The following is a 15,178-nucleotide window of genomic DNA, read 5'->3' on the forward strand; positions in this document are numbered from 1 at the left end:
TATTACCCCCCCCATGCCTCATTGCTTAAATATTATACCCTCCCTGTTATTGTAATGGTGGTATGATATTTCTGCTTCTGTAACTTTCTCACTTATCATTATCCATGATTCACTCAGGACTATCCATAATCATGGTAGCATCCACATTAATGTAGAAGTGTTTAGAAACATTATATTCTTATTTACAATCAAAGTGACTCCAAAATAACACTACATTATTTACCATTAATTTCTGTTAGACACAAAATAATATGTAACGAGACCAAAACAAACAGCAAATGCATCCAACAAGTTTGTAGAGTCACAAGCTTGATGTAATCATTGCATGCTAGGAATATGGGACTAAATATGGAATATGGGACTAAATATGGAATATGGGACTAAATAATAAACTTTGGACTACTTTGATACACATATAAGTGAATTGGTCCCAAATCTTTTTGTCCCCTGAAATGAAGGGACTATGTGCAAAAACGGCTGTAATTTCTAAACGTTTTGCATGATATGGGTGAAAAAACCCTCAAGTTAAAGCTGACAGTCTGTACTTCATAGTCATTGTATCATTCAAATCCAAAGTGCTGGAGTACAGAGCCAAAACAGTATGTCACTGTCACAATACTTTTAGAGCTCACTTTAGATGTCTAGAAGTAGTATCAGCTTTTTACTGTGTGAAATGCAAGGGGCAGGCTTTCTCCACCAATCAGGGACTGTGATTCAACCTAAAGTGCAGGGTCACTCGAGAGGAAACAGATGTTTCACTCCCACCAGTCACCTCTGTGGACGACCACATGTGATCCACGAACAGGAAAATATGGCCAAATATTACCATTCTGTAAGAATGGTAATCACTGAAGCATTATCCTATGTTCGGATGATTTGGATTTGGGTTACCAGTGACAGCCATTGTAACAGCCCTTTTATGCCATTTCCAGCTCCCGTCTTCACATGCCAAAAATCCCCCTGTGAGAAATAAACCTTACCGCACCAATGCAAAGAAAGAAAGTCTGATGTGGTCCTACTGTGCTGTGAGACTTGTTCTGTGGCTGATGGCAAACCACATTATGCACTTAGTTGCCCAAAAAATATAGATTTTGAAATGGCCTGATATTTTCAGCACATTATTAGGGATGTGGTTGTAGTACTTTTTAGGAGTAGATATGGCATGTATTTCAATGTACTGTGTATGAAATGGGTTAGGTGTTATATTCACGCCAGATAAGGTGGTATTTCAAGCAAAGGTACATTTATTATAGCCTCATGATAGACTTCTTCTTCTTGTTGCCATTTTGCAGTGGAGCAGAAGTGAAAGTCTTCAAATGATTGCTTAATCATGAGTCGTAACGAGGGAGCTCAAGACGTCTTGTGATGCCAGATGGAATGAGGGAGCTCAAGACGTCTTGTGATGCCGGATGGACTACCAGTGTGGCTGCTGCACAATTATAGAGCAGTCACTCAGGGAGCTTCTGCGCTCTGCTATCCTCACAGTTCTCTCTCTGTCTGTCTGTTCCGCTCCTCCCTCCCTCCACCCACACAGACACGACGTGGTGGTTGAGCTTAGGTTCATTTTGTAACTTAGCTTTGTGTTGTATTTCGAGAGGTTAGGCTTAGAGGGCCTTAGAAGTCACAAGCTGCTCGAAATGGGCCATTCACGGAAACATTTCAGAGCCAGACAGAACCGTTTCGGCTGGTCACAATTTGCCCAGCTGCCACTGACTTACAGAACAATGTTGTTTTTTTGCCAGTCATAACGTATACTGTCTTCGCCTACATTATTTAGGTGTATGTTTTTGTCAGTAAATATGATTTATTCCTTTTTGTCTCCAAGTTCACAGAAGAGAAGTTGGGCTCTGCGGAGAAGACTGAGCTCGATGCCCATTTGGAGAATCTGATCGCCCGGGCCGACTGCACGAAGAACTGGACTGAGAAGATCTTCAGGCAAACAGAGGTCTTGTTGCAGCCCAATCCAAGTAAGACCCAGTCCTAAAGCAACATATAGCTGGGTCCCAGACTTGTTTGTGCTGTCCGGTCAACTCCCATGGTCATTGCCACTGCCAAACAAGACAGCACAAACAGATCTGGGACCAGGCTGAAAGGAGCCTTCATGGTGATGCCATTCTATCTGTGTTATGGGTTCTGAGCCCTAGCTAGTGTTTTTCTTTGGCTGTGTTTTGCCTACATGCATTTGTCCAAAGAAGTTCTATTGAAGTATACAGTACTTTGTGGCATTGGTCCCTTTGAGAGAAAGAAACCTAGTATGTTAGAAAACTAACCATTGACTTTCTGACCCTCCATGCTACAGTTGACCACACTGGTAAGTCTGTCTCCACTTTCAGTATGTAGTAGTTGTAGCATCAGGAGTAGCAGCAGTAGTAGTAGTCGTAGTAGTAGCAGCAGTAGTAGTAGTCGTAGTAGCAGCAGTAGTCGTAGTAGCAGCAGCAGTAGTAGTAGTAGCAATAGTAGTAGTAGTAGTAGCAGTAGTAGCAGCAGTAGTAGCAGTAGTCATAGTAGCAGCATACTTGAGGCTCCCCACCCCATAAGACTTCCTATGGGGGTCATTTGGAATGTGTGGAATAGTTTCATTTTGGACCTAAACTCTTAACATACTGTACCCCCTCAGTGATCACAGATCTGAAGGAGCTGGATAGGTCAATGCCATGTTCTACTTTATCATATGGTTTACAACTTTTGCTTAGTCCTTTAGCATCTTTGAACTGTAAAGAGGAAGGGTTTAGGTGCTGAAATAGGACTAGGCTCTTGTACGCACATGATTGCCTATGATGGCTGGTTATAGATAGCTGATATCTCCAATTGGTCCTTCTTTTTCTGCAAAATGTCACTCCGTAAGGGACTTTCATTCTTAAGGTGTCTTTCCATGCACGGCCAAATCCAAGGCCTGTTTGGTTGCTCGGACTTCAGCGTAAATAAAACTTCAGCATAAATAGTGTCATCGATGTCAAATTCAATTGAGGTGCTGCACGACAGTTAGTTGAGTCATCTCTCGTGGACAGATTTACATTTAAGTCATTTAGCAGACGCTCTTATCCAGAGCGACTTACAAATTGGTGCATTCACCTTATGACATCCAGTGGAACAGCCACTTTACAATAGTGCATCTAAATCTTTTGGGGGGGGGGGGTGAGAAGGATTACTTATCCTATCCTAGGTATTCCTTAGAGGTGGGGTTTCAGGTGTCTCCGGAAGGTGGTGATTGACTCCGCTGTCCTGGCGTCGTGAGGGAGTTTGTTCCACCATTGGGGGGCCAGAGCAGCGAACAGTTTTGACTGGGCTGAGCGGGAACTGTACTTCCTCAGTGGTAGGGAGGCGAGCAGGCCAGAGGTGGATGAACGCAGTGCCCTTGTTTGGGTGTAGGGTCTGATCAGAGCCTGGAGGTACTGAGGTGCCGTTCCCCTCACAGCTCCGTAGGCAAGCACCATGGTCTTGTAGCGGATGCGAGCTTCAACTGGAAGCCAGTGGAGAGAGCGGAGGAGCGGGGTGACGTGAGAGAACTTGGGAAGGTTGAACACCAGACGGGCTGCGGCGTTCTGGATGAGTTGTAGGGGTTTAATGGCACAGGCAGGGAGCCCAGCCAACAGCGAGTTGCAGTAATCCAGACGGGAGATGACAAGTGCCTGGATTAGGACCTGCGCCGCTTCCTGTGTGAGGCAGGGTCGTACTCTGCGGATGTTGTAGAGCATGAACCTACAGGAACGGGCCACCGCCTTGATGTTAGTTGAGAACGACAGGGTGTTGTCCAGGATCACGCCAAGGTTCTTAGCGCTCTGGGAGGAGGACACAATGGAGTTGTCAACCGTGATGGCGAGATCATGGAACGGGCAGTCCTTCCCGGGAGGAAGAGCAGCTCCGTCTTGCCGAGGTTCAGCTTGAGGTGGTGATCCGTCATCCACACTGAAATGTCTGCCAGACATGCAGAGATGCGATTCGCCACCTGGTCATCAGAAGGGGGAAAGGAGAAGATTAATTGTGTGTCGTCTGCATAGCAATGATAGGAGAGACCATGTGAGGTTATGACAGAGCCAAGTGACTTGGTGTATAGCGAGAATAGGAGAGGGCCTAGAACAGAGCCCTGGGGGACACCAGTGGTGAGAGCGCGTGGTGAGGAGACAGATTCTCGCCACGCCACCTGGTAGGAGCGACCTGTCAGGTAGGACGCAATCCAAGCGTGGGCCGCGCCGGAGATGCCCAACTCGGAGAGGGTGGAGAGGAGGATCTGATGGTTCACAGTATCGAAGGCAGCCGATAGGTCTAGAAGGATGAGAGCAGAGGAGAGAGAGTTAGCTTTAGCAGTGCGGAGCGCCTCCGTGATACAGAGAAGAGCAGTCTCAGTTGAATGACTAGTCTTGAAACCTGACTGATTTGGATCAAGAAGGTCATTCTGAGAGAGATAGCGGTAGAGCTGGCCAAGGACGGCACGTTCAAGAGTTTTGGAGAGAAAAGAAAGAAGGGATACTGTAGTTGTTGACATCGGAGGGATCGAGTGTAGGTTTTTTCAGAAGGGGTGCAACTCTCGCTCTCTTGAAGACGGAAGGGACGTAGCCAGCGGTCAGGGATGAGTTGATGAGCGAGGTGAGGTAAGGGAGAAGGTCTCCGGAAATGGTCTGGAGAAGAGAGGAGGGGATAGGGTCAAGCGGGCAGGTTGTTGGGCGGCCGGCCGTCACAAGACGCGAGATTTCATCTGGAGAGAGAGGGGAGAAAGAGGTCAGAGCACAGGGTAGGGCAGTGTGAGCAGAACCAGCGGTGTCGTTTGACTTAGCAAACGAGGATCGGATGTCGTCGACCTTCTTTTCAAAATGGTTGACGAAGTCATCTGCAGAGAGGGAGGAGGGGGGGGAGGGGGAGGATTCAGGAGGGATGAGAAGGTGGCAAAGAGCTTCCTAGGGTTAGAGGCAGATGCTTGGAATTTAGAGTGGTAGAAAGTGGCTTTAGCAGCAGAGACAGAGGAGGAAAATGTAGAGAGGAGGGAGTGAAAGGATGCCAGGTCCGCAGGGAGGCGAGTTTTCCTCCATTTCCGCTCGGCTGCCCGGAGCCCTGTTCCGGGCAGCCCAGATTATTTGGGAAGTTACAACTTTTGCAAGAATTTGACTTCTGGGTAACCAAGATTAGTTGAAGAGACTTATGTGTTCAAATCAGATTTGGGATGGTAATGATTTTACGCAAGGTAAACTGGGGTAGGAGGGCTAATTGTGTTTAGTGCCCATCTGTGCGGAGGAGGATGGATCCAAATGGCACCCTATTTCCTACAAAGTGTACTACTTTTTACCAGAGTCCTACAGTAGACGCAGTGTACAAAACATTAGGAACACCTTCCTAATATTGAGTTGCCCTCAGAACAGCCTCAATTGTTCAGGGTATGGCCTCTACAAGGTATCAAAAGCATTCCACAGGGATGCTGGTCCAGGGTAACTACAATGCTTCCCACAGTTGTGTCAAATTGGCTGGATTCATGATACACACAGGAAACTGTTGCAAGTGTGAATCCCAGCAGCGTTGCAGCTCTTGACACACTCAAACCGGTGCGCCTGGCACCTACTACCATTACCCCATTCAAAGGCACTTAGATATTTTGTCTTGCCCATTAACCCTCTGAATGGCAGACATACAAAATACATGTCTCAAGGCTTAAAAATGGATTTAACAAGTGACATCAATAAGGGTTCATAGCTTTCACCTGGATTGATCTGGTCAGTCCATGTCATGGAAGAGTAGGTGTTCCTCATGTTTTGTACAGTCAGTGTATAGGGAATATGGTGCTATTTGGGACAAATCTGTGAAGGAACCACCAACCTCTCCCCTACCCTTATTCTCATCAAGAAGCACATACACAAAGGAGTTTGTGTCATCGTGTGTCTGTACTTGTTGATGTGCTTTTCCCATTTTGTGTGTGTGTGTGTGTGTGTGTGTGTATATCTTGTAAAAGTGTTTGTAGGGGGTAAAAAACAAGCCTTTGTTTATCTGCTAAATGTTGTGTGCAGAAAGCTGGATAGGTTCCAGAGAAGTGCCACCCCCACCATTTCACTCCCATGCTGTGTCTTCTGTAGTGCATTGATCAATGTTGCCTTTCACTTTCCAATGTCAAGCAGTATAACATCGTAGATAGGAATTGTCAAATGTTAAGTCTTATTATTCATTGTCTGTCCATATGTACGTTATTACGTTCATAACTCGTACATTATTGCTCAGTAGAGTTGTTTTGGTGTATGGTTTTAAAACTCATCGCTTTGAAAATGGAAGAGACATTTAGGTCATTTCATTGTACCTGAAGGACTTTTCTCTAGTGATAAATTATGTAGGCTAATTAATGAATGCCTCTGAAAGGGAATAGATAAAGACTGAGAAGACTGGTGATTCATGTTTTTCCAGGGGGTTGGGTTGAGGTGTTACATCATTATATTACTTGTGCTTATTTGTACCTTGAAATTGGTAGTTTTTTCTAGCATCTTTTTTTATTTATTGGGTTTTTGGCACAAAGGAAAAGCACTACATTTACTGATTGGGGTACCTAATTGCTATCTGGTGTAAACTATCTTATTCTTTACTTTTACACAGGTGCGCGTATAGAGGAGTTTTTCTATGAGAAGTTAGATAAGAAGATCCCATCCAGGACAACCAATGGAGAGCTGCTGGGACAATATATGCTGGATGCTGCTAAAGACTTTGGCCCAGGGACCCCATATGGTAGGTGGAACTAGTGGAGGTCTGGGTCTATTGCCGTTTTGTCACTAACATGCGTTTGACAGCCGCAGGAGGTGCCATAACACTCTATTCTGCTATTTGTTCTGCAACACCCTCTTGTTTTTGAAAGTCATTCTTCCTGAACCTTAGTATTCATTGAAATCTACATAATGTATTGATGCCAATGTGTCTGGGCGGGCTGGCAATGCTGCCCACACTGTACCAGGTGCTCAGCTGTCTGTGTGGTTGGCACAAAAACAAACAACATGGCAGTACCCAGTGTTCTAAATGCCATCAGCCTCCATCAGCTGCCCAGGCCTCCATTTTATTCAGAACATAATGGCCGCGTTCCAGGCCGACTATATTGCAGTCGCTTACCAGATCTCATAACGCCAGCATAGGTGTTTAGCATATCAGATATCCTCATCTGTGACATAGCAATCTGATGCCCAACTGCAATGTATGATGTGGACCATGGCCAAAGTGACTCAAGTTGTCCAGATGGGGATGCCCAACTCTATTAGAAAATGTGTTCAACCTGAACACGGCATGCGTATTCTTGCACTGAAGTGGAATCTCTTAATGGTTCTCTTTCTAGGCATATTTTTAAGGGATTTTCTCTCAATTATCTAAGTAATGGTTGGAGACATTGTACTGTATGTTAGAGTAGGGTTTCTTAAACTCTGCTCTAGGCATGTGAAATGTGGGTCGCGAGTTATGAGAATACAATATAATCACACTATTTCTTCTTCATTTGGGTCTTTGGAGTAGAGGTTGACCAATTATGATTTTTCCACACCGATACCGATGATTGGAGGACCAAAAAAAAGAGATACCGATAAATCAGCCGAATTTAAAAAAAAATATATATATATGTGTATTTGTAATAATGACAATTACAACAAACTTAATATAATACATCAAATCAATTTAGCCTCAAATAAAATGAAACATCAATTTGGTTTAAATAATGCAAAAACAAAGTGTTGCCAAAGAGAGTAAATACAGTGCCTTGCGAAAGTATTCAGCCCCCTTGAACTTTGCGACCTTTTGCCACATTTCAGGCTTCAAACATAAAGATATAAAACTAATTTTTTGTGAAGAATCAACAATAAGTGGGACACAATCATGAAGTGGAACGACATTTATTGGATATTTCAAACTTTTTTAACAAGTCAAAAACTGAAAAATTGGGCGTGCAAAATGATTCAGCCCCCTTAAGTTAATACTTTGTAGCGCCACCTTTTGCTGCGATTACAGCTGTAAGTTGCTTGGGGTATGTCTATCAGTTTTGCACATCGAGAGACTGAACTTTTTTCCCATTCCTCCATGCAAAACAGCTTGAGCTCAGTGAGGTTGGATGGAGAGCATTTGTGAACAGCAGTTTTCAGTTCTTTCCACAGATTCTCGATTGGATTCAGGTCTGGACTTTGACTTGGCCATTCTAACACCTGGATATGTTTATTTTTGAACCATTCCATTGTAGATTTTGCTTTATGTTTTGGATCATTGTCTTGTTGGAAGACAAATCTCCGTCCCAATCTCAGGTCTTTTGCAGACTCCATCAGGTTTTCTTCCAGAATGGTCCTGTATTTGGCTCCATCCATCTTCCCATCAATTTTAACCATCTTCCCTGTCCCTGCTGAAGAAAAGCAGGCCCAAACCATGATGCTGCCACCACCATGTTTGACAGTGGGGATGGTGCGTTCAGGGTGATATAGCTGTGTTGCTTTTACGCCAAACATAACGTTTTGCATTGTTGCCAAAAAGTTCAATTTTGGTTTCATCTAACCAGAGCACCTTCTTCCACATGTTTGGTGTGTCTCCCAGGTGGCTTGTGGCAAACTTTAAACAACACTTTTTATGGATATCTTTAAGAAATAGCTTTCTTCTTGCCACTCTTCCACAAAGGCCAGATTTGTGCAATATACGACTGATTGTTGTCCTATGGACAGAGTCTCCCACCACAGCTGTAGATCTTTGCAGTTCATCCAGAGTGATCATGGGCCTCTTGGCTGCATCTCTGATCAGTCTTCTCCTTGTATGAGCTGAAAGTTTAGAGGGACGGCCAGGTCTTGGTAGATTTGCAGTGGTCTGATACTCCTTCCATTTCAATATTATCGCTTGCACAGTGCTCCTTGGGATGTTTAAAGCTTGGGAAATCTTTTTGTATCCAAATCCGGCTTTAAACTTCTTCACAACAGTATCTCGGACCTGCCTGGTGTGTTCCTTGTTCTTCATGATGCTCTCTGCGCTTTTAACGGACCTCTGAGACTATCACAGTGCAGGTACATTTATACGGAGACTTGATTACACACAGGTGGATTGTATTTATCATCATTAGTCATTTAGGTCAACATTGGATCATTCAGAGATCCTCACTGAACTTCTGGAGAGAGTTTACTGCACTGAAAGTAAAGGGGCTGAATAATTTTGCACACCCAATTTTTCAGTTTTTGATTTGTTAAAAAAGTTTGAAATATCCAATAAATGTCGCTCCACTTCATGATTGTGTCCCACTTATTGTTGATTCTTCACAAAAAAAATACAGTTTTTTATCTTTATGTTTGAAGCCTGAAATGTGGCAAAAGGTTGCAAAGTTCAAGGGGGCCGAATACTTTCGCAAGGCACTGTATGTGCCATGTAAAAAAGCTAACAGTTTAAGTTCCTTGCTCAGAACATGAGAACATATGAAAGCTGGTGGTTCCTTTTAACATAAGTCTTCAATATTCCTAGGTAAGAAGTTTTAGGTTGTAGTTATTATAGGAATTATAGGACAACTTCTCTCTGTACAATTTGTATTTCATATACCTTTGACTATTGGATGTTCTTATAGGCACTTTAGTATTGCCAGTGTAACAGTATAGCTTCCGTCCCTCCTCGCCCCTACCTGGGCTCGAACCAGGAACACATCGACAACAGCCACCCTTCGAAGCGGCGTTACCCATGCAGAGCAAGGGGAACATTTACATTTTACAACTTCTCCAAGTCTCAGAGCGAGTGATGTTTGAAACGCTATTAGCGCGCATCCCGCTAACTAGCTATCCATTTCACATCGGTTACACCAGCCTAATCTCGGGAGTTGACAGGCTTGAATTCGTAAACAGCTCAATGCTTGAAGCACAGTGACGAGTTTCTGGCAAAACGCACTAAAGTGCTGTTTGAATGAATGCTTACAAGCCTGCTGCTGCCTACCACCGCTCAGTCAGACTGCTCTATCAAATCATAGACATAGTTATAACATAATAACGCACTGAAATACGAGCCTTTGGTCATTAATATGGTCGAAACCGGAAACTATCATCTCGAAAACAATACGTTTATTCTTTCAGTGAAATATGGAACCATTCCGTATTTTATCTAAAGGGTTGCATCCATAAGTCTAAATATTCCTGTTACATTGCACAACCTTCAATGTTATGTCATAATAATGTAAAATTCTGGCATATTAGGCTGCCCAAACTGTTGCATATACACTGACTCTGCGTGCAATGAATGCAAGAGAAGTGACACAATTTCACCTGGTTAATATAGCGTTGGACTAGTTAACTGTAAGGTTGCAAGATTGAATCCCCGAGCTGACAAGGTAAAAATCTGTGATTCTGCCCCTGAACAAGGCAGTTAACCCACCGTTCCTAGGCCGTCATTGAAAATAAGAACGTGTTAACTGACTTGCCTAGTTAAATAAAGGATAAAGAAAGGTGTAATAAAAAAATAAAAAAATACAGATTTCCGATTGTTATGAAAACTTGAAATCGGCCCTAATTAATCGGCCGTTCCGATTAATCGGTCGACCTCTACTTTGGAGGAGGAATTTGGTCACGGAAGGACGCTCATTTTGTAATTTGTCTCTTTAGCTGAAAATGTTTAAGAACCCCTGACAGAGCATTGTGGGCCAATATATCAATTATTATCTTTGGATGGCCAACACTCGCCAGTTATGATATAAATTCCCAAGAAATGCAGCTTGCGACTGTTTTGTCTCCCATAGACTGTGAGCCAGTGTGATAATGGATAGTTGTGTCTAGGAGTTATAGCTCTGATGCTGACTTTGATTACCTTGGAAGCTGGCGGGATACCCACTCCTCTCACAACCAGTCTGACCCTTTACACAGCGGTTTGATGATACCATGCCTCACAACTTAGCAGCTTAGCTTAGCACGCTGTGTGTGCATGTGTAGTCCCAAGAAATTCCCTCCAGCGGCAGTTTCTTACTGAAAATCACCAGTCTCTCAAAACGATTATATGTCTATCTATCCATCCATCCATCATTTATAACAGCAGTAAAGAGTGGTTATTGCAGTGAAGCACGGAGAGATGCTGAGTTGAGGGTGATGAGTTCTGACTTATAAATATACTTAATCAAGTCACTAAGGGAGAGCGGGTAATGCAGAAAGTTTACATTCTGTCAGAACATGTTATTGTTAGACATCAAGTATCCTTAGGAAAGGAGAAGGGCCACAGTCTTGCTTCAGTTGTTGGGTTGTAATTTGAAATACTTGCTACACCAGAAGTTAATGGCTTTTTGTAGGTATAATGTATACAGTGAGGCAAAAAAGTATTTAGTCAACCACCAATTGTGCAAGTTCTCCCACTTAAAAAGATGAGAGGCCTGTAATTTTCATCATAGGTACACTTCAACTATGACAGACAAAATGAGAAAAAAAAATGAATCACATTGTAGGACTTTTAATGAATTTATTTGCAAATTATGGTGGAAAATAAGTATTTGGTCAATAACAAAAGTTTATCTCAATACAATGTTATATACCCTTTGTTGGCAATGAGAGGTCAAACATTTTCTGTAAGTCTTTTCACACACTGTTGCTGGTATTTTGGCCCATTCCTCCATGCAAATCTCTAGAGCAGTGATGTTTTGGGGCTGTTGCTGGGCAACACAGACTTTCAACTCCCTCCAAAGATTTTCTATGGGGTTGAGATCAGGAGACTGGCTAGGCCACTCCAGGACCTTAAATGCTTCTTACGAAGCCACTCCTTCGTTGCCCGGGCGGTGTGTTTGGGATCATTGTCATGCTGAAAGACCCAGCCACGTTTCATCTTCAATGCCCTTGCTGATGGTAGGCTTTGTTACTTTGGTCCCAGCTCTCTGCAGTAGGAGAGTTGATATAATGCATGGCTATAATGATTTATGTAAATACCATTGTTGAATACTGTTTCCGATTGGCTTCAAGGGCATTCTAGAGTGAACATTTCATCCCTATAACATACAGTATATCATCAGGGTAGAATTCAATGGCTATTGTTCATTCTTACATGTTCTATGTTTGTGCTGCTTTTGAAAGCAAAAGTTGAATTGAAAACGTTGTTATTGACATTGTTGAATTCGACTATTGTACTGGAAGGTTTTTTTCACTGGGAGTGGAGGGGACGGAGTCTCTGACCTGGCTCGCTCCTCCTTCCACTGGGTCAATGGCTGGGCAGTTCTGATCTGATGAATTGGGCTCAGTTTCATTCTAACTCCCTGGTAATTTAGGAAACTGAACGAATGTCATGGAATTAAATGTCCCGGTCCGGTATGTCCCTTTGTCTCCTGAATGGACTGGAACTAAAAAGGAATTGGCCATATTATTAATGCCCAGTCATGTATATTCACTGTCATCAACCTACTCATCCACTTCTGTCATCAACCTACTCATCAACTTCTGTCATCAACCCTGTGTGTGTGTGTGTGTGTGTGTGTGTGTGTGTGTGTGTGTGTGTGTGTGTGTGTGTGTGTGTGTGTATGTGTGTGTGTGTGTGTGTGTGTGTGTGTGTGTGTGTGTGTGTGTGTGTGTGTGTGTGTGTGTGTGTGTGTGTGTGTGTGTGTGTGTGTGTGTGTGTGTGTGTCAGGCAGTACCCTGATCACGGTGGGGGAGTACCAGAGTAGACTGGGTGGGGCGGAGCGGGAGTTCCTCCAGACCTCGGCTATCAACTTCCTTACTCCTCTACGCAACTTCCTGGAGGGAGACTGGAGAACCATATCTGTGAGTATACTGTGAAACTCCTAGCCCCTCATCCCTAGACTCTACCCCTTAGGCACTTCAAGCTGAAGATAGGTGTAAGTGTTCGCGTAGTTAAGAACGTACTTTAGCCTACAGTGGTCATTCCCCGGGGAAATCTAATTAACATAATAATAAAACATCTCCTGTTTTAAGCTCGAGAGATGTTTTTTGACTGCGTCTCAATCAACGTCATCTGCCGATATCTTCCCCATTTGCGGTGAAAGGCAGCAGAGCTAGAGCGGTGTTTGTCAGACCATGAGACATCCCAAAAATTGGTCTTCTCACAAAATCGTATGTCGCGTCTGAACGGTTTGGGCTCACGAACACGATTGTGTTTTGCTTTAGGACGCTCACAAGACTCATCTGAGGGTTCCCGGTAGCAGTTTTAAAAATGAAGGGAAGTATGTATGGAGATAGTTTAGTGTCTAAAATAAGGGGATAAATACATGTAAAAAAAACAACATATTTTACTGATCTTATATCTCTCAGATATAGGACAGACACTTCAGACAAACTTTCTTTAGATTTTTTGGGGGGACAAAATCTGTTATTCACTGCATTTCTGTTGGCTAATAGCAGTAAGGGGTCTGATCATCTTAAACAATTCCATATGTTAGCAACCCCCCATTCCATATGTTAGCCCACCCCCCTGGCTTAGACAGGGCTTAGAGTCTAGATGGTTAAGCTCACGCCACAGCCAGCTTGAAATATTGAGGATGGACAGTGGCGTGTATTCAAGGAAGCCAGGCTTCCCCAAATATTTGACCAATAAAAAATTATATAAAATCATTTCACTTTCGTCTATCTGTGTTTTTGTACTTTTCTGTCAATTCACAATGGGCTGAATCTCACCAGAGAAATCATCCGAGCGAGAGAAACAGCGCCCCTCTGTCTCAGTATATGGAGCCCATGTATCTGATGCTGTCTGTAACAAAAGAGTATTACATGTTGGGGCCGTAGCATTTGATTGATTAATGCCAGCAAGCATTTCAAATCAAATCAGATTTTATTTGTCACATGTGCCTAAATCAACAGGTATTACACCTTACAGTGAAATGCTTACTTACAAGCCCTTAACCAACAATGCAGTTTAAAAAAATACCCCAAAAAGTAAACGATAAGGATAACAAATAATTAATGAGCAGCAGTAAATAACAATAGCGGGGCTATATACAAGGGTTACCTGTACAGAGTCAATGTGTGGGGGCACCGGTGTCGAGGTAATATGTACATGTATGCAGAGTTATTAAAGTGACGACACAGACAATAACAGAGTAGTAGCAGCGTTGAAGAGGGGGGTGGGGGTAGCAATGCAAATAGTCTGGGTAGCCATTTGATTAGAGCGAACAGTCTATGACTGGGGTGGCTGGAGTCTCTGACAATTTTCAGGGCCTTCCCCTGACACCGCCTGGTATCGAGGTCCTGGATGGCACGAGGCTTGGCTCCGGTGATGTACTGGGCCATACGCACTACCCTCAGTAGTGCCTTGCGGTCGGAGGTCGAGCAGTTGCCATACCAGGCAGTGATGCAACCCGCCAGGATGCTCTCGATGGTGCAGTTGTAAAACCTTTTGAGGATCTGAGGACCCATGCCAAATCTTTTCAGTCTCCTGAGGGGGAATAGGTTTTGTCGTGCCCTCTTCACGACTGTCTTGGTGTGCTTGGACCATGTTAGTTTGATGGTGATGTGGACGCCAAGGAACTCGAAGTTCTCAACCTGCTCCACTAGAGCCCGTCGATGAGAATGGGGCCATGCTCAGTTCTCCTTTTCCTGTAGTCCACAATCATCTCCTTTGTCTTTATCACGTTGAGGGATATGTTGTCCTTGCACCACACTGCCAGGTGTCTGACCTCCTCCCTATAGGCTGTGTCATTGTTGTCGGTGATCAGACATACCACTGTTGTGTTATCGTTAAACTTAGTGGCGGTGTTGGAGTCGTGCCTGGCCGTGCAGTCATGAGTGAACAGGGAGTACAGGAGAGGACTGAGAACGCACCCCTGAGTCACCCCCGTGTTGTTACCTACCCTTACCACTTGGGGGTGGCCCATCAGGAAGTTCAGGAGCCAGTTGCAGAGGGTCCTTAGCTTAGTGATGACCTTTGAGGGCACTAAGGTTTTGAATGCTGAGCTGTTGTCAATGAATATCATTCTCACATAGGTGTTCCTTTTGTCCAGGTGGGAAAGGGCAGTGTGGAGTGCAATAGAGATGGCATTATCTGTAGATCTGTTTGGGCGGTATGCAAATTGGAGTGGGTCTAGGGTTTCTGGGATAATTGTGTTGATGTGAGCCATGACCAGCCTTTCAAAGCAATTCATGGCTACAGACGTGAGTGCTATGGATCGGTAGTCATTTAGGCAGGTGTGGTAAACCGTGGGGTGTTGGGTTGAGCGTGCAGAGATTGACACAGAGACAGGGAGGCTTTAGTCCGAAAAACAACTTTACTTAAGACAGAAAATAAATGTATCAAAGAAATAACTTAGGTTTTG

General features: G+C 43.8%; 1 protein-coding gene across 9 annotated transcripts in view; it reads left to right on the forward strand.

The window, feature by feature from the left end:
- LOC118387351 (endophilin-B2) overlaps positions 1-15,178 on the forward strand; it is an 88,374-nt gene that overhangs the window by 3,352 nt on the left and 69,844 nt on the right. For all 9 annotated transcript variants that reach the window (XM_052525356.1, XM_052525358.1, XM_052525359.1 and 6 more), the window contains exons 2-4: positions 1,826-1,967; positions 6,565-6,693; positions 12,541-12,674. In XM_052525356.1, the coding sequence (XP_052381316.1) occupies positions 1,826-1,967; positions 6,565-6,693; positions 12,541-12,674 (405 nt within the window). The remainder of the gene's footprint in view (positions 1-1,825; positions 1,968-6,564; positions 6,694-12,540; positions 12,675-15,178) is intronic.

The sequence above is a fragment of the Oncorhynchus keta genome, chromosome 9 (genome assembly GCF_023373465.1).
Source record: "Oncorhynchus keta strain PuntledgeMale-10-30-2019 chromosome 9, Oket_V2, whole genome shotgun sequence".
NCBI lineage: Eukaryota > Metazoa > Chordata > Actinopteri > Salmoniformes > Salmonidae > Oncorhynchus > Oncorhynchus keta.